Genomic DNA, 22,913 nt, shown 5'->3' on the forward strand with positions numbered 1-22,913 from the left:
TGTCTCCATCCCTAGAGAACTCCCATATGTCATCATCTAGCACAGAGAAAGGAGACTGCCCTCTAGGTGCTGCATATGTCGATGTACTAGGAGCAAAATAGCATATGGCAATATACAGGAATCTGCCTGTGTCGGCCCTCAGTCTCACCCACATATATCTGGCCTGATCATCTCTCCGAACGATGTGTAGAAGCGGTTGCAGCTCCTCCCTGAAAAGAACTGCCACCCCTCCTGATCCTCTACTACTGTGTACCGATCTCGTCCGTACTCTGCAAGCTGTCTCCCATCTGTATCCTGTCACCTGTGGCATCATCTGACCAGGAGCCTGGTGAGTCTCCGAGTAGAAGACTATATCTCTATCTCTAAAGCTGTCCTCAAAGGCACCTACATCAAGTCTGAGGGATCCATTGCAGTTCCAGGCTGCCAGCTTTAATTTGGTCCCATAGGTCTCGCACCGTCATGTAGAGCGTCGCTCCACGATGACCACCCTCCCTTCTCTATAAAATGCTATCTTTCCCTTTTCTCTTGCCGCTCTAATCTCTGGCATAACTTCCTTCATATGTGCAAGCTGTGAAAGAGTAAGATCATCACCAAGAAAAATGCCTGTATTCTTTAAAGTGGGTCGTCTCTTCAAGAACTCCTTCTTCGCCTCAATAGAGGGGAAGCGAAGTATGAGAGCTCTCTCCTTTGATGTTTCCCCGTTGCCTCCGCTTTTTTTGCCCACTCTCCAAGCTTTTGCGTGTGTCGGACTGTCAATCCCCATCAACACCATAGAGAGAGAGAGAGAGAGAGAGAGAGAGAGAGAGAGAGAGAGAGAGAGAGAGAGAAGACAAAGTAGACAACATAATATTGGGTCCCAAATACCCATTGAAGCACCCTCCCCCCTGCAAGCAAGAGTATTTGCTTATATTACTTCTTTGGAGAACTATTGTACAATGCTTTAGAGAACAATATCTATGACTGCCCCACGCAAGGACGAGGAAAATCGTACGTCGGTTGAGAATCCACCAATCCAAGGGCACTGTAGAAAACTCTTCTGGGCCACTTATGCAAGTCCAGGATAGCTGTAGGACTACACATCTGTTGGCTGAATGCTGAAGAGTACTTCAATGATTGTCTAGAGAGGAAGGAGATTGAAAACTGACTTGATGCCTGAATTTTGCTTGATGACTTGATTATGATGAATGATGCATGGCTGAGAACTAGGCACATGTTTTTATAGGCACTGGGCTACTGGTCAGCCAGTATAAACCCTGTCGGCCAGGTAATCTTGGACAAATAATGCTACATTAGCATTTAATGCTTGCACAGAAGGTTGCTTGCCCCACATTCTGCTGTCAGCCAGTTCTGATGCTGGTCGGCAAGTTTAACACCCATGGCTGCTGCTTATAAGCATTTGGATGCTGCCTTTGCCTGTCCTAGAGATGGCCAACTAGACCTTACACCCTAGATGGGCTGTTGCAAACTTGCATGGGCTGCCCAAGAGTGCCCATCTTGGTCAACCCAACTTTGGTCTTCTTCAGCCCTACGTTTGGCGTCCTTGGCCTATTGTTCATCCTCACATCGAGCTTCTTTGGCCCGTCCTGCTTCCGCCTTTTTGGCGTCTTCTTTTTGCCTTTGTTGCTCCATGATCTTTCCAATTTTGAGAGCTCTTTTGGCTTTTCAACTTCTTCCTTGGCTTTTTCAGCCTCCTCTTCAGCTTTTTTTTCTTTGGCCGCTTCCTTTTTTTTGGCTTCTATCTCTTGCCTTAGCAATCTATTTTGAGGGTAATTTGATGAAGTCTTCATTGCTTTGCGGAAGCGTTTCTGTAGTGGTGGTGCCTTCCTTGTAGATCTCTCCTTCCATATCTTCTATGTAGCTTTCTGACAATGTCTCTCTTGACATCGTGGAGGCCTGGGTGGTTTTTCCTAGCCACTGTTTTACCATCCACGGAATGCTCTCACTTTTGAGCAGCCAAGTTGGGTCACAATCTGCAACTCTGATACCAATGTAGCATAGTGGAAGCTTTGGTGCGGTTAATCAAAGCCCTTACGCAGTCTGTAGTGACATTAACACAAAATGCAAGAGAGAAGAGAGAGAGATGGACAGGTTTTCAGTATATGTATTATGTACATGGAAAAGGTTACATGTATGCTTCTACTGTTTCTATAAAACTCCATAAGGGAGTGAGATGATTTATGAGCTAATGCACTACTTCCTTATATATGATGCATGGATGCTGGTCGGCCAGTTCCAGGGGCTGTCAGCCAGGTTCTGTGTCCTCTAACATGAAATGTGACAGATATATGCTGAAATCTGCTGCCGACAGGATGCTAACTTAATGATGATGCATGTATGCACCTAATACTACTGCTTGGATTAGGGCTAAATGCTGGGATTAGATATGGGATTAGCCATGGCACTACCTTGTGCACATGACAGTTGCCTATGCTCATTCAACATCAGGTGGTGCCCTTTGGCTTCTCCCCTTCAGGACACCCTGGCAGCCGTTCCATCCACCCCGTCCTAGGCCACCATCAGCTATCACCTATCCGAAGTGGACCTCTAGCTCCTCACCTCTTCAGTGGCCTCTCTTGAGGCCACCACCTTGACATGCAATGTTTGTTGGCAGCAGGCCACCCAGGACAGGTCTGAGACTTCTTGCAAGCCGCCCTAGTCCGCAAGCAAGTCACATCGTCAAAATGCTTTTCCTCAGCAACGGCTACATTTGGCTGAAGTTCAACTCGCCCTCCTTGCCGCGAAGTCCCTGGCCTAGGGCCCACTAGCTGTGCAGGGCTCTTAGGTGTACTTTGCCTAGTGGAGACATGGCTTCTCTTTAGACTGTGACCCATAAGCCAGTGTCTCAAGGTTCCCGGTCTTAGTCTACTTCCCCAGCCTCCCCATGGAGTATCACGCACTCCCCCCCCCCCGAAAAAAAAAAGCCACTGTACCTGCCATTGCAAGGGATGTTGGGCTCCTGACCATTCAAGTACTCCTCTCCTCCCAAGAGAACTTCCCTCGCCAGGTTGCGATCCCCCAGCTTGACAGCTCCCATTTCCTGCAACGGGTAGAGTTTTCGGGACTGCCCGTGCAATGTTGTCTATCACCATTGAGCATTTTTTCCTTTTTTAATGACCCGGTTTTAATTTAAACAAAGGAAGGGCTGTGACACAGCAAGGAAACATGCCATGACAATGTTGCACATAGAGAAGACCAAAAAAAAAAGGTGAAATGCACAAAAGTGATTCCAAGGGGATAGCAAGAAAGCAGGTCAACACAATGTCAGAGCATTGGCTGTACTAGAAGTGGCATGTGTGAACCTATTAAAGACAGCATGACTTTATTTAGAAAAGAGCTGACACACAAAATTACTCTTAAACCTTATTGTTGAAAGACATGAGAACATTTCCGGCTCGTTGAACAGCATACCTTGCTCCTGGAAGCAACACACACAAAATGGTTGAAACCTTCTAAAATTATATATATTCTTCTCAAGGGTAAAGCACACTAAAATAAGGTCCAGATCAGATACCAAAAAAGATATGCTAGAATACATAAGCAGATACCAATACTAACAGAGGCTCATCGAAGAATTAGGGTGGCCACTTTGCAGGAGAAATTATAGCAAATAATATATTACAAGCTTGGCTTATAAGTATAAATCCTGAAAAGGTTCAGGACAACTGCAATGGATTTTTTTGCATTACCTATTAGCAGCTGCATCAGAGCCCCCATAGAGTGACCTACTCCAAATACAGGAAGATTTTCAATCTGCATAACCCACCATCGTCAATCACTTTGATGTTAAAAAGCTCATATAATTTCCATCTTCCTCTCCATTGGTCATCGTCTTCACCTTTGTCAAGCATCACTCATTACCTTTAACTACCATGTCTACTTGCAAGAGCACAAGAGAGCTTCTGGAAGCATACTCACACTATCATCCCGGATGATCCTCATGCAGCGGTCAAATTTAAACTGTACTTCATCAGCAATTCGAAAATGATCAAACCCACTAGCAAACGGTGTTGCAATTATTAAGAAACCCCTGTAAGAATTGATCAGTGTCAAGCGACAATGCAGAACGACAGTCCAAATGTATGGAAACAGTTCCATCTGTGGAGAGACAAGGTGAGCTTATGAAAGCTTTATAATATAAAGATTTTGATGTTTGTAAAGATATACAAGCACCTCTCTGCAAGCCGCTCAAGAAAAAGCCGATATGTCAGCTGTGGAGCAGCACCAACAAACACACCACCTGTGAAGTGCACCACAGCACATGGAGCACCCGTTTTTGGCCTTAACACCCATGCACCCTGCACCACATGTTTTACGAAGATCAAAACAAATTTCTTGTTCTTCCTATTAAACAGTGATATAAGATGAATCTACACAAAACCCTTTATCTAAATAATTAAATATACTTTTTTAAAACATACTAACATAAAGCAAAGAAAACGGTAGACAAAGTTATAGAGTTCTTAAAACATAATGTTCAATGAATTGTTACATGCAGCATAACGGAAGCTTCTTAGTTGTAGTTGAGGCATGCTGATTTCAAAAGAGCAGATAGGGGGGGAAGAGAGTAGATGATAGCATACACATTACACACCATATATGGAGTCCCATCGCCCACTTAAGGGCCCTCTGAAGAGAGTATTTGCTTTGATTGCTGCAATGTGCAAAAGCCTTTTTTCGTCCAAGGCCACTAGCAAGGTAAGAGATGATCAAGTGTGGTTCTAGGGGGCCATGGGCCAAGGAAAATGGCAGCCTGTGGGCACCCTTTGGGTGACTGGGAAACCAACAAAAAAGGGGACCGAGGCTGGTCACAAAAGGGTGCATAGGTGAAGGCAATGTTTTGAAATACTTATCCAAAAATTTTAGTCGGCCTGTAGCAAACTGTCTGACTAGCGCCTCAGCCCTTATAAAAGGGTGGATTGCTTGCCTAGCCCAATCATTCAGCATCCCATCAGCAAAGCGACTTTCTCCTAGAAGTGAGGAGCATAAATGCAAGGCAACAGGGCTGTAGAAGCATTTCGTTTTCAGCCAGCAGTGCTGGAGTGAAAAACGCAGGTCATCATTAGCATTTACAGGCCGCCAACCTTTGCAGCGGTTGTACTTTTCAGGGAGGCAGCCCCAGGCATCATCAAGAAGGGGATTCCCTGTGGGAAAACCTTAAAATCAGGTCAGTCTCTGTTGGGACAGCAAATCATCATTTACTTGTACTCATTCTCTGCTATTTCTAAACTGACCTGACCGGTGTTCCAAGCACCCGACCACGGGTCTAATAAATGCCTGGGAAAGGTGGACACAGGTAGCCATTGCTATTTTTAATTAATCTGACGGTGTTCCAGGCACCCGACCATGGGTCTGATAAATGCCTCGGACACAGACACCGCTATTTCTAACTAAACTGACTGGTGTTCCAGGCACCTAACCATGGGTCTAATAAATGCCTGGGACACCTTTACATCATTACAGCTTGCAAGTGGGTTACATGTAACTGTGAGCCGCGTGCGGGACTTGCATATGACTACTGACACTTGATTGGACCCTAAACCTAGATGGTGCTTCGCGGACTGCCCCTCGACAAGGGCTCACAACATGCACAATGCCCATCAAAATGGTACCCTAAGTGTTCTGACAAATCATATAGTCCATGTGGCACCCTAGTACACCGGTGTACACTTGACATCCCCTCCTGTTTATCTTGTTGATGGGGCTATCATTACATCTGGACAAGCCGTCGACGATGCTGGATCTTTCTTGTAGAGCTTCTTGTCAACTCTTGGAGGGTCCTCTACACCAAGACATGGAACTATTGCCTTCTTGACTTGACTTGCAAGTAAAGATTCCCTTGTCTTCCGTATTCATCGGTAGATGACGGAGTTCTTCTTCTTCTTGATCCGACTTGGTGATGTACAAAGCTGTCCAACACCTGGACTTCCCAATATTGCTTATGTTCAAGCTTCTTTCTAGCTCATCTTCATGGTTCCAAGCCCTGGGAGCCTGTTTAAGACCATACAAGGCCTTCCATAACCTGTAAACCATACCTTTTGATCCCGGAACCTCAAAGCCTAGAGGTTGCTCAACATACACTTCCTCTTGGAAGTCACCATTCAGGAACGCAGATTTCACATCCATCTGATACACTGGCCACTGCTGAGAAGAGGCAAGGGCAAGAACTTTCTGAATCTTGGTCATCCTAGCCGTTGGTGCAAAAGTGTCCTCATAGTCGATGCCAGGCCGTTGAGCATAGCCCTTAGCCACAAGTCTGGCCTTGTGCTTGTCCACCGACCCATCAAACAAATACTTGGTCTTGTAGACCCGCTTGACACCAATGACTGACCGTTTTGACGACCTTGGAACCAACTCCCAAGTTTAATTCTTCTCTATGGCTTCAAGGTCCATTTGCATGGCTTTCCTCCAAGTCTCCTAGGAAAGAGCTTCCTTAACTAAAGTAGGCTCTTTGTCCCGAATGATATGAGACATCAATGCATAGTTTACCTATAAAAGCTCCTCTGATTGACTTTTATCACGAACTTTGTGCAATCTTCAAGGTCCATCCTCTGTGGTCCACTCGGAGGGATACTCCGTAACACCGAACTCCCGAATGGTGTCCAACAACCACTTTGGTAGTCGAACAGAACGCGAAGCATCCTAAGCATCCTACTGCTAGTGTGGCTCATCTCCAATCTCAAGCTCAACCTCTACAACTGATTGGGGCTGGCTAGCTAGAACAATTCATCCTCATACTCATTTGGTTCTCCAAGAAGTGGTGGCTCCTCAACAGTGGAAGCTGGAACATGCTCATCAAAGACAATATCTCTGCTGGACAACAAACTCATTCCGTTCTGGGTCATATAACCTGTAGCCTTTGGAAAGAGAGTTATATCCCACAAAAACAAGTGTCTAGCACTTTGAGTCAAGCTTCCCCTTTGCTTTGAGCATAGGCATCACTCCCAAAAACACGGAAATGGGAGACATCTGGTTTCCTGCCAAAATAAGCCTCAAATGAAGTCATCTTAGGTACTGAAGTCATCGAGATCGGTTGAGGGTATGGACAGCCGTAGCCACTCCCCAAAGTGGACGAGGAAGATCACGATGCTCCAACATCATCCCCGCCATCTCCACCACAATCCAATTCTTTCGCTGTAATTGTTCTTTTGCTTTCATGCACTCCCTGGCACAATGACCAAATTTCCCACAATGGAAACAAGCCCCTGCAAATGAACCAAATTGTAAGCTAATTCTTAGCTTACCATATTGACCCAAGTTTATATTCATTTCTGAGGGGGTGGGAACCTCTGTATCCCAAGTAATGTAAACCTTGTTTGAGCCCTTTCCAAGGGATGGATTAGAGGGAACAAACAGGGGTCTTCCAAGAGCTTTCGCAAAATCTCCAATAGAGGGCCATAGCCAAGGTGGAAGGTCCACAAATTCCACCCAGACCGGACAAGCATTAATGAGCCCATTGTCCACATTGAAGCATGGGTCCCATGGTAAAACATGGATAAAGCTTTTTATAAAAAACAGCAGGGCCTTGGCAAGCACCTTGGGAACCCAAGTGGGATCAGCTAGAAGGACATTGTAGTACCCTTTTTTCAGATAGAAGATCTCTCTAACCACGGATGCTTGTAGAATCTCCTTTTCTAGCCAGCCCTTAATCTCATGTCTAGAAAGAACCTCCCCTGTACAGTATAACATTAACCCACAAGAGGCAAAGAGTGCTACTTGCTTGTCCACAAATTCAGAAGAAACAGAGACTTCTACTGAATTTGGAGAACAAGCCATGGCATCAAGTCCAAGAGAATCCATAAAAGATTTATTAACTCCATTCACCTTATTAATGGCCTGTTTGACCCCAGCAAAGGCATCTCGTCCTGGACATCAGCCCATTCCTTCATTTGCATATCTTCATCAATTACTGGAGATGACATTAGGCCAGTCATGCCAGGTACCTTTCCCACTTCTGTCAGATTGCGCTGCACGCTTGCAGGTAGAGGAAGAGGCGATTTTCCCCCATGGCCAAGCGAACTTACCTCATCTTGACTGTGTGACCTAATCGGCTCATGATCAGGCGAACTTTCCCTCTCTCGATTGTGCGAGCTTCCTCCATCTCGTCTGTTCTCTTCTTCACGGCTGCAAAGGATGTCGAGATCCTCATCACTGGATAGCCCACATTCAGACCGACTCTTCTCTCCCCCTTGCATATCTTTAGTAAGAGCCTTGATCGCTAGCACCGAAAGCTTTCTCCCTTTTTTTTTTTTTTTTGATCGCGACCATCGCTAGCGCTCGGCTATATGAATAGGTTTCAATAAATAAACCTTTTTTTAAATGATCATTGACTTTTAAAAAAAAATAGATGGGACTTCTTAATTAAATTGCACCTTTTTTTATTAATATAACAAGTCCTTTTTCAATTAATCCCTCTCTTCTTCTTATTGTGCTGCATTCATTAGTTTGCACTAATGGCATTCTATGAGCGGCGTGGTGGTTGTCGATCATGCGTGGCTTAGCGACAATACATCGAGACTGCTCATTGTAGATGCCCTTTGCCTGTTTGAGAGAGCCTGATGTCACAAACCCCTATATTCTAGGGACATGCGGATGCGTGTCAGGCCTAGAAACATGCGGATGCATGTATGTATTATACCTGGGCATGTGTATGGATCATATGAGTGGATGCATATGAGTCCAAGGACATGGCAGGACATTTGTGGACTTTCGGGCGGTGCCCGTGTGGATTCCGGCCATGCACACATGGTGTGTTATGATGGCAGGCGGAATATTTTCAAGTACAAGAATGATGATAGGTGGTTCTCCAAGTTTACATGTGCACAATGCATAAATGATGCATGCCATAACTTTATTTTACTTTGTGTGACATTGTCTTGCTGCCTGGACAATGCTTGTTATTTTGGCTTGTGAAGTCCGAGGGACCGGGGACGCCCGGGCACCTTGTGGACACGTGTGTGCACTCCTGTTTGGGCCTAAAACTGTGGGCTTATGGGTTTTGCAGGTGGTAAGTGCGTCCACACTCAATTTACAGCTTATTTCATTTACTACTAAAGTTTATTGGTTTGCAGGTCCACACTCATTAATAAGTGGCCGGACAACTTATAATGCGTTCGCATTTGGTTGGACCAAAATTAATGAAGCCCGGACAGCTTATGGCCATTTCCCATTTGGTTGAACCTAAACTTATACAAACAGGACAAATGGAGCACTATGGGCTGGACACCTACCTGGACACCTTATGGGGACACTTGTCAGCCATTATGTGTACCCACCAAGCCCCTTAGGTGGCACTGGAGAAAGGCGCCTCCTTCAAGAGGCCTTTTGGGCTGTTTTATTCATTACTCAACACATTGGAGAGCTGGTTGGAGCTTTGGGAGTTGCTACAGGGCTGGTTGCTTGCTTCCCGGACTCACACAAGCTTGGATAACGATCCCCACACTCTTCTAAAGGGCTGGTTGGTAAATTTCAGACCTGTAATTTCTGGTTATTGCGAGTTTTGGGCTGGTTACAGGTGTCCAAAGTCAACTTGGACAGTACAGGACAACTCTAGGGACCTCCACAGGGCTGTAGGACCCTTTACAGGTGGAATTCTCGCGATAGAAAGTTGCTGTTTTGGACTGGTTATTGCACAAAACAGGCCGGACAGCAATGGAATATGTGAGCATGGATGTGTCTCAAGGTTTCCTGGTATAACAGGTGCTTAGGGCAAGCATTGGGGACACTTGCTCGCGGAGAACACAGGTTTCTGGATCAGTTTCTCGCGTGGAAACAGGGCCTAAAGATCCATTTTCATCTTGTGCAGGGCGAAGTACCTGTGAGGATTGTGATACTCTTGTGCAGGGCGGATGTACCTGTGAAGAGGCTTATGCAGGGCGGATGTACCTGTGTGTAGGGCGGATGTACCTACAGATTCTCTTGTTTGAGATGTTTTCATACATGATGTATTTGGAAGAATCAGGTGCAGGCTGGTGGTGAATCCCCAGGCACCCTTAATCTTGTACTTTGCAGACTCTTTTGGTAATATAACCTAAAGGGGGGGGGTCAACCTATCATCGGCCCCTTTATGTGGTGTACTGTCATTTTCAGCTTTGTGGTTGTAATGCTCAATTGTTAAGTGCTCAGAATCTTGTTCACATTTATACGATTCCAATACACGCGTCCGCCTCCCGTTACATTGGTATCAGAGCTCAGTTTTTCCCCTCATTGGAAAACGGTTTGAGGCTTGGAATCATAAGTGGTGACCTGATTTGAGTGTCATGGACAGCCACATTTCTGACAGTGTGGAGAACACACAGGACCGTGAATTTCATGGTACAAGGGATGCAAGAGATGCTGCAGGCAATGATGTCTATGGAGATGCAGGTACTCATGACACTATGCATTCTGATTTGGAATCTTTGAGGCGTCAAGTACGACGCTATAGGGCTGAAACCGAAGAGCTTAGGTCATTGAAAAATGACCCGGAAGTACAAAGGGTGTTGGCTGCGAAGGCAAAGGCTTCGGTCCATGAAGTCACTTTTGAAGCAATTGCAAAGGAAATGGATGTTGAGAAACCCCGAGAGCTTGCGCTTGCATACCTAATGGTTAAGGGTGATGTATACACTGAAGCAGATGGTAGTTTGGCTTTCAAGAAGCCACCCCTCATGGCTGCCCGTGGTGATGCACAGGATGCACAACAAGCAGAAAGAGCACAGCAAGTGCCAAATGCTGAAAGGACAAGAGTCCCTGGTGCTAGGCTTGATGCAGGTCAAGAGAAGAGTAAGGATGAGGGATCCTCTACTCATTCCCGCTTTGCTCCAAGAAGACATATACGTTCTCGTGTTGAGCTTTCCACTCATTTGGAGAGTGTGACTCAAGAGAGAACGAAGAGGGATCGTGAATCTTCATCGCGGCATCATCATCATGCAGATGAACAGGATGTACATAGGGATGCATATAGAAGGAAGAAGCCTCGAGAGTTCAAGTCCAGTGACAAGGATGTAAAGTTTGAAAACTCTCAGGGACGGATGGACTCTACCAAAGCACTTGCTTTCATTAGACAGTTTGAAATAGCTTTTTGCAATGAAGACTTTTCAGAAAAGTCTATGCTCAGGCATGTGGGAATGCATCTCAAGGATACGGCAAGTGATTGGTGGCTTGCAAAAATACTTGATGAAAGTGCTGCCCCAACTTGGTCTTCTTTCAAAATTCAGTTTTATGATCAATTCTTACCACCAAACTTTGCAAAGGATGTACGCAAGGAGTGGGATTGGCTGTCCCAAGATGAGGGAGAGTCCGTTGCTTCTTACATAGCAAAGTTTTGGAAAGTCCTTCTCAAGGTTACTCCCTTCATGAAGATTGGAGAGGACGAGAAGAAGAGAAAGTTTGAATCGGGGCTCCATCACATCATCCAACAAAGCTTGGGAGTGTACCCAAATAAGACCATACAAGAGCTTATACACTCAGCCATGATTGCGGAGAACTTGCACATAAAAGCACCCACAAATAAGCCATTTGCAGGTCAAAACAAGAACAAATTCAGGGCTGGCTATGACTAGAAAAAGGGTGGACAGCCACCTAAGAATGCTCCCAAAGATGGCCGAGATGCAAAGGATGACTCCGAAAAGAAGCCGGGGGGTAAACGCCACAATTTTGGGCTCTCAAAACAGCAATTGGAAGAGTACAGGAAGGCTGGAAAATGCTTTAAGTGTGGCAGTAAAGATCATATATATCCTAAATGCCCACAAAATCCTAAGAATGCTGAGCCTAATGTGCAAAAGCCTCTTGTGAATGTTGTACCTGATGTGCAGGGTAATACAGGGCATGAGCCCAAGAGTAGAGTCATATGCAAGGCTTGGGGCAAATTGAAGGATCAGGCCGCTTTGTTTCTTTTTGATGATGCTTCCACAGATAACTTTATATCCGTACAGATGGCTGCTGAAACCGGCCTCTGATAGAAAACCAGAGTGCGGTAAGAGCTAACACCTGTCCACTTGTAGTCTAGATGAAAAACCAAACACAGATTGGAGCTAGAGTGCCCAAATCTGAATACACAACGACACCTGTTGGCCCCAAAGCTTGGCGCCCCTTGCGGTATTTCTTTATTCCATTAAAATAATATGTATGGCTGAGTACAACACAAAAACCAGCCAAGAGTTTACACCTGTAGTCCAATCTGACTGCCCACAAATCCTTCTCAGCACAGAGGATCTATGCACACAGATCTGTGTCTTCAAGCAACACACTGTGCCTCCCTCTGATCAGCCAAGTTCACAAAGCAGGCCAGCCATGGGCATACATCTGGCATAACTCATAAGCATGATACATCTTCTCAGCTCAACATACATGTGCTGTTCAATCCCTGTCTTAATCTCTTGTCAATCTGCTATACTCCTCCTCTCACAAGGAGCCAGATAACACATACCTGTAGCAGACATCAAGCAATAGAAAGAGAGATGGATGAACAGAGTCAAGGCTTACCAAGTTCAGCTCGTGAGACAACTCTGGAGGAAGCAACAGCACCAATCTGTGCCTGCAGGCACTTGAACCCACAATCCTGCTTCACACATGTGCTTGCACTTGCCTGTATCTTCCTCTTGATGCTCACTCCTATGCTGTCCTTGAAAGTACAGATCTGAAAATCAGCACTGTACTTGATTGTACCGCCTCGGGATGCGTGCCAGGCGTTGTACTTGCAAAAACAGCCTGCTGTCCACTTCTGTACCTGTCTGAATCAGAGTACACAGGCCTGTCCAGCACCTGTCTACACCACCTGCAGCACTTGTACCTTCTGTACCAGGCTGCCCGTACACTGTACGGCAGTCGTACAGTAGGGTTTGAGCTGGAAAACTGGCTGTACAGTCTGTTCTGAGCTTCTGCGCAGAGTTTCCAGCAGCAACTCTGTGCGCCGCCAGCAGCAGAGGAGAGAGAGAGAGAGAGAGAGAGAGAGCCCAAATCTGGCCGTACAGTGCTGTACGGCTGGTTCTCTCAGAAAAACAGCAGCACACTGATCTTCAGCAGTCGCCTCCTTCTCTTCTCTTGCTTTTCCACGCTTGTTCTCCATGCGCATGAGGGAGGCTCCTCTTTTGCTACACGACTCCCCAAAAAGGGAGGAGAGAGAGTGAAGAGAGAGAAAACCTCCTTCCTAAGTTAATCCCTAGGGCCCAACTTAATAAGTTCCCTAGGGCCACTAAGGCCTAGGGGCAACTTTTATAAACATTAAAAGTTAATGTTTTAATGTTCCCCCTTCACACCTAGGGTTGTCCACACATCTTTAAACACTGTCCGGGCACCCCCCATGTGAATCATAAAATATTCTGACCCTGCAACCACCATGCCCACACTTGTCCTGCTCCATTTTCACAGGGCCATGACATACCCCCCTCTTGAAAGATGGCAAGCGTCCTCGATTGCATTCTGGTGATGCATCAAAATATCGAAAGTGAAATATACAATATGGCAAGATCAGCGTCCCAATCTCTCTGAGCCATACACATGTATCAACATTCACTGCAAACCAATGGCATAGTAATAGTCCAAGTTGTATACCACTGTGAACCATACATATCCAGAAAAATCTCCATGTGACTAGTACACATATATCATAGAAGTCCCATAAACAGATGTACTGTCAGCCCCAGTACCTTCGGATGAGATAAAATCTGCACCAAGCAACCTCTAGATGTCATCTGAGCCTGTCTGAATCAAGGGAGTGGAGGTGCTACCCCCCTCTTGAGCATCAGGTAATGCTCCAGACCCATGCTCTGCTGAACCTGAATGAGCCACAATAAGAGTCGGCTCTAACTCAAAGGCATCGAGATAAAGCTGCAAAACCGGAGGTGAATCTGTTAAGTCACCTTCCTCCATCCACTTCGCATCCATCGGTGAATAATTCTTGAACTTCACAAGATAGCGACGGGAAACTTTGCCTCGTACCTTCCTTTCTTTATGTGCCAGTATCTGCTCTGGAATCAGAACCTCATCAAGTTCCTCAACTTCCGGCTGAGCCTCATCTGATACATCCTCAGGCACATCCCCACGGAAAGGTCTAAGAAGACTCACGTGAAAAGCATTGTGAATCCTCCAGTGATCTGGTAACTTCAAACGATAGGTTACCTCACCAATCTTTTCCAAAATCTGAAAAGGCCCATAATATCGCATGCTCAACTTAGGGAATAAGCGCTCTTTACCCTTCATCTTCTTGAGTCTAGCCTTTTCAAAACGCAAAAGAACCCAATCACCCAATGCAAACTGTAAATCACGTCTGTGACGGTCTGCGGCTTTCTTTTGCTTCTGCTGAGTTTTCTGGAGGGCCAACTTAACTCTCCGATAAGCTTCATCCAAGCTCTCCACATATTGATCAGCCTCAAAAATCTTATCCTTTGTATGCAAAATGGGTGGTATCTTCTTCCCTCCTTCTACAATCTCAAAAGGCGCCTTGCCTGTCGAGCTATGTACAGTGTTGTTATATGCAAACTCCACCAAAGGAAGATACTTTTCCCATTGTTGCTTATGCTCTGACACATAACACTTGAGAAGATCCAACACTGTAGAGTTAGCCTCTTCTGACTGACCATCTGTCTGTGGATGAAATGACGATGAAAACTTGAGAGTTGTACCCATGTTGTCAAACAACCCTCTCCAAAACAAACTCGTCATCCGTGGATCACGGTCACTAATGATAGACGTAGGCAAGCCATGATACTTGAAGATGTTCGCCATGAACAACTTCACCATATGATCCACTTTAATTGTCTTTCTCACGGGAATGAAATGAGCGTGCTTACTGAACCTGCATATGATTGTCCAGATGCCATCATTTCCCGTTTGTGTCCGTGGAAGATCAAATACAAAATCCATGGCAATGCTCTCCCAAGGTCTATCCGGAATAGGTAAAGGCTGTAATAACCCTGGTGTCTTCTGACGGTCAAACTTTACCTTCTGACATACGATGCATTGCCTCACAAAGGCATCAACATCTCTTCTCAAGGTTGGCCAATAAAAGAAAGTCTCCACTGCTTTGACCGTGGCGTCAATACCTCTATGACCTGCATACGGTGGAGCATGACTTTCAATCATAACCTTGAGTCGCAATGGCCTGGTAACACACAGTCTGCCATGCATCAATAAAAACCCATCTCTGAGAGTGTAATGCTCATGCCGCTGACCCTCAGACATCTGATCATACAACTTTTCAAAATCCTCATCATGGGCATACTGCTCTTTCATTTCATCAAGCTCATGATGATAAGCAAGTGAAACTGCAGAGACCTGTGGCTTGCGTGACAAAGCATCTGCCACTACATTCTTTTTGCCTTCCACATGCACAATCTGGAAGTGAAACATTGACAAAAAGTTTGCCCAACGCATATGCTTCTCTGAAAGCTTAGTCTGCGTGAGGAAGTAACGCAAAGTCTGATGATCTGTCTGCACAGTGAAATCAGCCCCAAGCAAGTAGTGTTTCCATGTAGAAAGAGCGTGAATTACAGCCAACATCTCTTTCTCATACACCTGCAAATGCTTCTCGGCATCTTGCAAAACTCTACTCTCATAGGCTATCACATGTCCCTCTTGCATGAGAACTGCACCAATGCTACTTCCACATGCATCACACTGGACAACAAAAGCCTTTCGGAGGTCCGGTAACACCAATACTGGGTCCGAAGTAAGCTTTTCTTTGAGCTTTTTGAATGCTGTAATTTCCCGATCAGCCCATCTAAACGGAGTTGCTTTCTTCGTCAAAGCATGAAGAGGCGAAGCAATTTCAGCAAAGTGCCGTATGTAACGCCTGTAATAGGAACACAATCCTAGAAAGCTGCGTACATCATGCACGGTCCTCAAAGCTGGCCAATTAAGTATTGCTTCCACCTTGGCTGGATCCATACGGACTCCATGACCAGACACAATATGCCCCAAGAAATGTATCTCCTGCAAGAAAAACTCACTCTTCTTGCCATTAACCACCAATCTATGGTTTCTGAGTTCTGCAAACACAATGGCCAAATGCCTTCTATGCTCTTCCTCAGTTTGTGAATGCACAATCATATCATCAAAGAATGTGCCCACAAACTCTCTATGAGGTCTGAAAATCCTGTCCATCATTCTGTTAAATGTGGCAGGCGCATTTGTCAAACCAAAGGGCATAACCAAAAACTCATACAACCCAAACGTGGTTCGGAATGCTGTCTTATGCACATCCTCGGGTCTAATGCGTATCTGATGATACCCGCTTTTCAAGTCAATACGACTAAAAACTGTGGAGCCCTGTAAGCGGTCCAATATGTCATCGATCCTCGGTATGGGGAATCGATTCTTGATGGTATTCTTATTCAGCGCCCTGTAGTCAATACACATGCGCCAAGAACCATCCTTCTTCTGCACTAAGAGCACAGGTGAGCAAAAGGGTGATGAGCTAGGCTGAATCAACCCCTTATTCAAAAGCTCTTGCACCTGACTCATAATCTCTTCCTGTTGGGCTGCACTAACACGATACGGCGGTCTATTCGGTGGAGTACTACCAGGAATCAGATCTATGGCATGATCTTCTGGCCTCTCAGGAGGTAATTCTCCTGGCAATGACTCGGAAAAACAGTCTTGAAACTCACTTAAGAAATCAGCCCTGTCCTTATCTAACATTGACAAATTAGACTTAGACTCATCATCCTGTGCATCCTTTACATAAATCAAGTACGCGGAAAGATGCTTTTTCATTACTGATGAAATCGCCGAAGCGGATACAATAGGAACAGATTCCCCTTTGAGTTTTACATCCAATACATGCTCTTTCCCTCTATGAGTCAGAGTAATTTTCCTATTGTAAGTATCCACCACCGCATGTACCCTGTGGCACCATGGCATCCCCAACAAAACATCACAGCCATCCAAAGGCATGATGAAGAACTCCTCGCTGTCCACATATCCCGGCAATGGAACCTTGAAACCGGCCTCTGATAGAAAACCAGAGTGCGGTAAGAGCTAACACCTGTCCACTTGTAGTCTAGATGAAAAACCAAACACAGATTGGAGCTAGAGTGCCCAAATCTGAATACACAACGACACCTGTTGGCCCCAAAGCTTGGCGCCCCTTGCGGTATTTCTTTATTCCATTAAAATAATATGTATGGCTGAGTACAACACAAAAACCAGCCAAGAGTTTACACCTGTAGTCCAATCTGACTGCCCACAAATCCTTCTCAGCACAGAGGATCTATGCACACAGATCTGTGTCTTCAAGCAACACACTGTGCCTCCCTCTGATCAGCCAAGTTCACAAAGCAGGCCAGCCATGGGCATACATCTGGCATAACTCATAAGCATGATACATCTTCTCAGCTCAACATACATGTGCTGTTCAATCCCTGTCTTAATCTCTTGTCAATCTGCTATACTCCTCCTCTCACAAGGAGCCAGATAACACATACCTGTAGCAGACATCAAGCAATAGAAAGAGAGATGGATGAACAGAGTCAAGGCTTACCAAGTTCAGCTCGTGAGACAACTCTGGAGGAAGCAACAGCACCAATCTGTGCCTGCAGGCACTTGAACCCACAATCCTGCTTCACACATGTGCTTGCACTTGCCTGTATCTTCCTCTTGATGCTCACTCCTATGCTGTCCTTGAAAGTACAGATCTGAAAATCAGCACTGTACTTGATTGTACCGCCTCGGGATGCGTGCCAGGCGTTGTACTTGCAAAAACAGCCTGCTGTCCACTTCTGTACCTGTCTGAATCAGAGTACACAGGCCTGTCCAGCACCTGTCTACACCACCTGCAGCACTTGTACCTTCTGTACCAGGCTGCCCGTACACTGTACGGCAGTCGTACAGTAGGGTTTGAGCTGGAAAACTGGCTGTACAGTCTGTTCTGAGCTTCTGCGCAGAGTTTCCAGCAGCAACTCTGTGCGCCGCCAGCAGCAGAGGAGAGAGAGAGAGAGAGAGAGAGAGAGCCCAAATCTGGCCGTACAGTGCTGTACGGCTGGTTCTCTCAGAAAAACAGCAGCACACTGATCTTCAGCAGTCGCCTCCTTCTCTTCTCTTGCTTTTCCACGCTTGTTCTCCATGCGCATGAGGGAGGCTCCTCTTTTGCTACACGACTCCCCAAAAAGGGAGGAGAGAGAGTGAAGAGAGAGAAAACCTCCTTCCTAAGTTAATCCCTAGGGCCCAACTTAATAAGTTCCCTAGGGCCACTAAGGCCTAGGGGCAACTTTTATAAACATTAAAAGTTAATGTTTTAATGTTCCCCCTTCACACCTAGGGTTGTCCACACATCTTTAAACACTGTCCGGGCACCCCCCATGTGAATCATAAAATATTCTGACCCTGCAACCACCATGCCCACACTTGTCCTGCTCCATTTTCACAGGGCCATGACAGCTGCCGCCATAGGTCTCAATGTAGATGACATGGGAATGCAAATGAATGCAGATGCCGCCTTTGAGGGCAAACAGGTTGATGTAACTCCGGTCATTGGTAAGCTCCGTGTACATATACAGGACTACCTCGACTATGAGAGCTTTTTAGTGGCTCCTCTTACAGGTTGTGATGTTTTGTTGGGGATGCCCTGGCATCACCGTTTAGAGCCTATTAAGGCTTACAAAGAGAAGAAAATCAGCTTTGTACATAGAGGCCGTGAGCACTCTATAGATGCTGGTACTACTGGAAGTACCATACCTCTTGTAAGCCATGTACAAATTAATAAGGCAATAAAGAAATCAGCTTGTTCTTACTTGGTTTTTGTACGTGATACCATTGAACATTCTAGTGTTGATGTTAGTGCATTAGATCAAGACAAGCTTAACTTTTTGAATGAGTTCAAAGATTGTTTTGCAAATGCTTTGCCAGCAAGGTTGCCACCAGAGAGGCCGGAAGATCATTGCATAGATCTAATTCCCGGTAGTTCTCCACCTAATAGGACACCATACAGGGTGAGTGCTAGTCAACAAGAAGAGATTATGGCTCAGGTGAATGAACTTTTGGAAAAGGGTTTGATTCGGCCTAGTTCCTCGCCATATTGCTCGCCGGTACTTCTTGTTCAAAAGAAGGATGCTACTTACAGGATGTGTTGATTACCGTGCCCTCAATAAGATAACCATCAAGAATCGGTTTCCGATTCCGCGCATTGATGACATCTTGGACAAGCTTGAAGGTTCGGTATGTTTCAGCCGAATAGACCTCAAGAGTGGGTATCATCAAGTGAGAGTGGCACCTCAAGATGTTCACAAGACTGCATTTAGAACAGCCTTTGGCCTTTATGAGTTTTTGGTGGTGCCTTTTGGTCTTACAAATGCACCCGCTACCTTCAACAGGAGGATGGACAGGGTGTTCAGAAAGCATAGAAAGTTCACAGGTATATTCTTTGATGACATTATTGTATTCTTTGATGACATAAAGCACCTGGATTGCTTCAGCCTTTGCCTATACCAAATGAACCATGGGAAAGCATTGCTATGGATTTCATTATGGATTTGCCAAGGACGCCACAGGGAAATGATGCTATTTGGACCATAATTGATAGGTTTAGCAAGCAGGCACATTTCATTCCCGTGCGCAAGACAATAAAGCCAGATCATATGGCTAGGATGTTTTTGGCACAGATATTCAAACACCATGGCATGCCTAAATCTATTGTGGGGGATAGAGATCCTAGAACCACAAGCTTATTTTGGCGCGCATTGTTTGACAATATGGGTACAAAGCTGAACTTCTCATCAGCTTACCATCCACAGACAGATGGGCAAAGTGAAATAGCAAACTCAGCCGTCCTCGACTTGCTGAAATCTTATGTATCCGACCGCAAATCGGATTGGGAGAAGTATTTGCCACTTGTGGAGTTTGCCTACAACAATACGGTACATACTTCTACGGGCAAGGCGCCCTTTGAGATTATCTATGGCAAGGTGGTACTACCACCCATCCCTTCGTACAAAGGATGAGATTTTTGCAGCAGATGAGTATGTCAGAGACTTGGATACTGCATTTGCACAGGTACGGACAGCCATAGAGAGGTCTCAAACCAAGATTAAAAAGGCAGCTGATAAGCATAGAAGGGATGTACAATTCAAACAAGGTGATTGGGTCTTGCTGAAATTTGAAAAGGCACGACTTCGGAAGAGGCCAGGAAAAGAGGGAAAGTATCCTAAACTTTCCAACAGGTACTATGGACCTTTTCAGATCTTGGAGAAGATCAATGATGTTGCATTTCGGCTTGTACTCCTAGATCATTGGAACATGCATAATGCTTTTCATGTGAGCCTTTTGAGGCCTTATGTGGGACCGACACCGTTTGAGCCGGTTTTGGAAGACCCACCTGAGGTGGATGAGCTGGAAGAGATTCTTCAACCTGAACAGATTGTTTTTCACAAGGAACGAAAGCTTGCGGGAGGCAAACTTGTTCGTAGGTACCTTGTGAAGTTTAAGAATTATTCAGCTTTGGATGCGAAATGGATGGATGAGGCCTACTTCGAGGATTACCCAGATCTTTTGAAGGCCTATCTGGAGGCTTTTCAGTTGCGGTCAACTGATTAGAAGCCGGGGGGATGTCACAAACCCCTATATTCTAGGGACATGCGGATGCGTGTCAGGCCTAGAAACATGCGGATGCATGTATGTATTATACCTGGGCATGTGTATGGATCATATGAGTGGATGCATATGAGTCCAAGGACATGGCAGGACATTTGTGGACTTTCGGGCGGTGCCCGTGTGGATTCCGGCCATGCACACATGGTGTGTTATGATGGCAGGCGGAATATTTTCAAGTACAAGAATGATGATAGGTGGTTCTCCAAGTTTACATGTGCACAATGCATAAATGATGCATGCCATAACTTTATTTTACTTTGTGTGACATTGTCTTGCTGCCTGGACAATGCTTGTTATTTTGGCTTGTGAAGTCCGAGGGACCGGGGACGCCCGGGCACCTTGTGGACACGTGTGTGCACTCCTGTCTGGGCCTAAAACTGTGGGCTTATGGGTTTTGTAGGTGGTAAGTGCGTCCACACTCAATTTACAGCTTATTTCATTTACTACTAAAGTTTATTGGTTTGCAGGTCCACACTCATTAATAAGTGGCCGGACAACTTATAATGCGTTCGCATTTGGTTGGACCAAAATTAATGAAGCCCGGACAGCTTATGGCAATTTCCCATTTGGTTGGACCTAAACTTATACAAACAGGACAAATGGAGCACTATAGGCTGGACACCTACCTGGACACCTTATGGGGCACTTGTCAGCCATTATGTGTACCCACCAAGCCCCTTAGGTGGCACTGGAGAAAGGCGCCTCCTTCAAGAGGCCTTTGGGCTGTTTTATTCATTACTCAACACATTGGAGAGCTGGTTGGAGCTTTGGGAGTTGCTACAGGGCTGGTTGCTTGCTTCCCGGACTCACACAAGCTTGGATAACGATCCCCACACTCTTCTAAAGGGTTGGTTGGTAAATTTCAGACCTGTAATTTCTGGTTATTGCGAGTTTTGGGCTGGTTACAGGTGTCCAAAGTCAACTTGGACAGTACAGGACAGCTCTAGGGACCTCCACAGGGCTGTAGGACCCTTTATAGGTGGAATTCTCGCGATAGAAAGTTGCTGTTTTGGACTGGTTATTGCACAAAACAGGCCGGACAGCAATGGAATATGTGAGCATGGATGTGTCTCAAGGTTTCCTGGTATAACAGGTGCTTAGGGCAAGCATTGGGGACACTTGCTCGCGGAGAACACAGGTTTCTGGATCAGTTTCTCGTGTGGAAACAGGGCCTAAAGATCCATTTTCATCTTGTGCAGGGCGAAGTACCTGTGAGGATTGTGATACTCTTGTGCAGGGCGGATGTACCTGTGAAGAGGCTTATGCAGGGCGGATGTACCTGTGTGTAGGGCGGATGTACCTACAGATTCTCTTGCTTGAGATGTTTTCATACATTATGTATTTGGAAGAATCAGGTGCAGGCTGGTGGTGAATCCCCAGGCACCCTTAATCTTGTACTTTGCAGACTCTTTTGGTAATATAACCTAAAGGGGGGGGGTCAGCCTATCATCGGCCCCTTTATGTGGTGTACTGTCATTTTCAGCTTTGTGGTTGTAATGCTCAATTGTTAAGTGCTCAGAATCTTGTTCACATTTATACGATTCCAATACACGCGTCCGCCTCCCGTTACACCTGACATTGCAAGAGGCAATCTCTAAGAGGGCTCGACGATGTCATTGCCCTCCCATGTGGTTTTGGGATGATGAAGATTGCTTGCTATTGCAAATGGTTCCAAGACACACTCGAAGACAAGCCCCCATATGGCGAAACCTATATCTTGTAGAAGAACCTGCTGTGGTCCTAGTAGATGAGGATCAGGACAATAAAGCCCATGGAGAAAGTCATGAGGATCGGGACAATAAAGCCCATGTAGAAAGTCACCTGTTGTAACTGTATTGCCAAAAACTATTGGTAATGTTGAATGAATAAAGAATTTTATTTTTCTCCGAACTTTGTCGACTCTACTGTGTACTTTCTTTTTTTAGAATATCCTGGCACCTTGTCCTTATTGTCCATTGCAATGACCCTTGTTCCTCGGTCCTTCTTTGCAGTCTTTACGTCCATGGCCTCCATGGATCAGTCTCATTCCACCTCAAAGAAGTCTAAATCTACGGAGTGGTCTTGGTGGGATGAGGTCCTGACGGAGGGTGCCTACAAAACAGGAGGCGCGAAAAAGTGGACATGCAAATATTGTCTCCTTACGAAGTCAGGTAGTGCAACTCGTATTCGAGCACACCTGCTTCATCAGCATGGACAAGACATTGCATTCTGTACCAACATCACTAGTGAAGCACGAGAGGAGCTTCGTCAGAAAGATGAAGCAACGCGAGCATCTTCATCGGCTTGGAGAGCAAGGGTGGGAGTAGATCCTTCCACATATGTGGGCACTTCAAGACAAACCTCTGGAACCACTA

The 22,913-nt window shown here is 45.6% G+C and overlaps 1 protein-coding gene across 1 annotated transcript in view; it reads right to left on the minus strand.

The window, feature by feature from the left end:
• Window positions 1–22,913, minus strand: part of LOC147617442 (Gut esterase (DUF1350)) — a 98,800-nt gene that overhangs the window by 30,614 nt on the left and 45,273 nt on the right. Inside the window, exons 3-6 of the mRNA XM_086775711.1 lie at window positions 4,171–4,295; window positions 3,916–4,027; window positions 3,687–3,750; window positions 3,360–3,415 (exon numbers count right to left, since the gene is read on the minus strand). Of these exons, the coding sequence (XP_086631837.1) occupies window positions 3,360–3,415; window positions 3,687–3,750; window positions 3,916–4,027; window positions 4,171–4,295 (357 nt within the window). The remainder of the gene's footprint in view (window positions 1–3,359; window positions 3,416–3,686; window positions 3,751–3,915; window positions 4,028–4,170; window positions 4,296–22,913) is intronic.

Source organism: Cibotium barometz, chromosome 36 (assembly GCF_041138505.1).
Source record: "Cibotium barometz isolate CiBa-2024 chromosome 36, ASM4113850v1, whole genome shotgun sequence".
NCBI classification, from domain to species: Eukaryota; Viridiplantae; Streptophyta; class Polypodiopsida; order Cyatheales; family Cibotiaceae; genus Cibotium; species Cibotium barometz.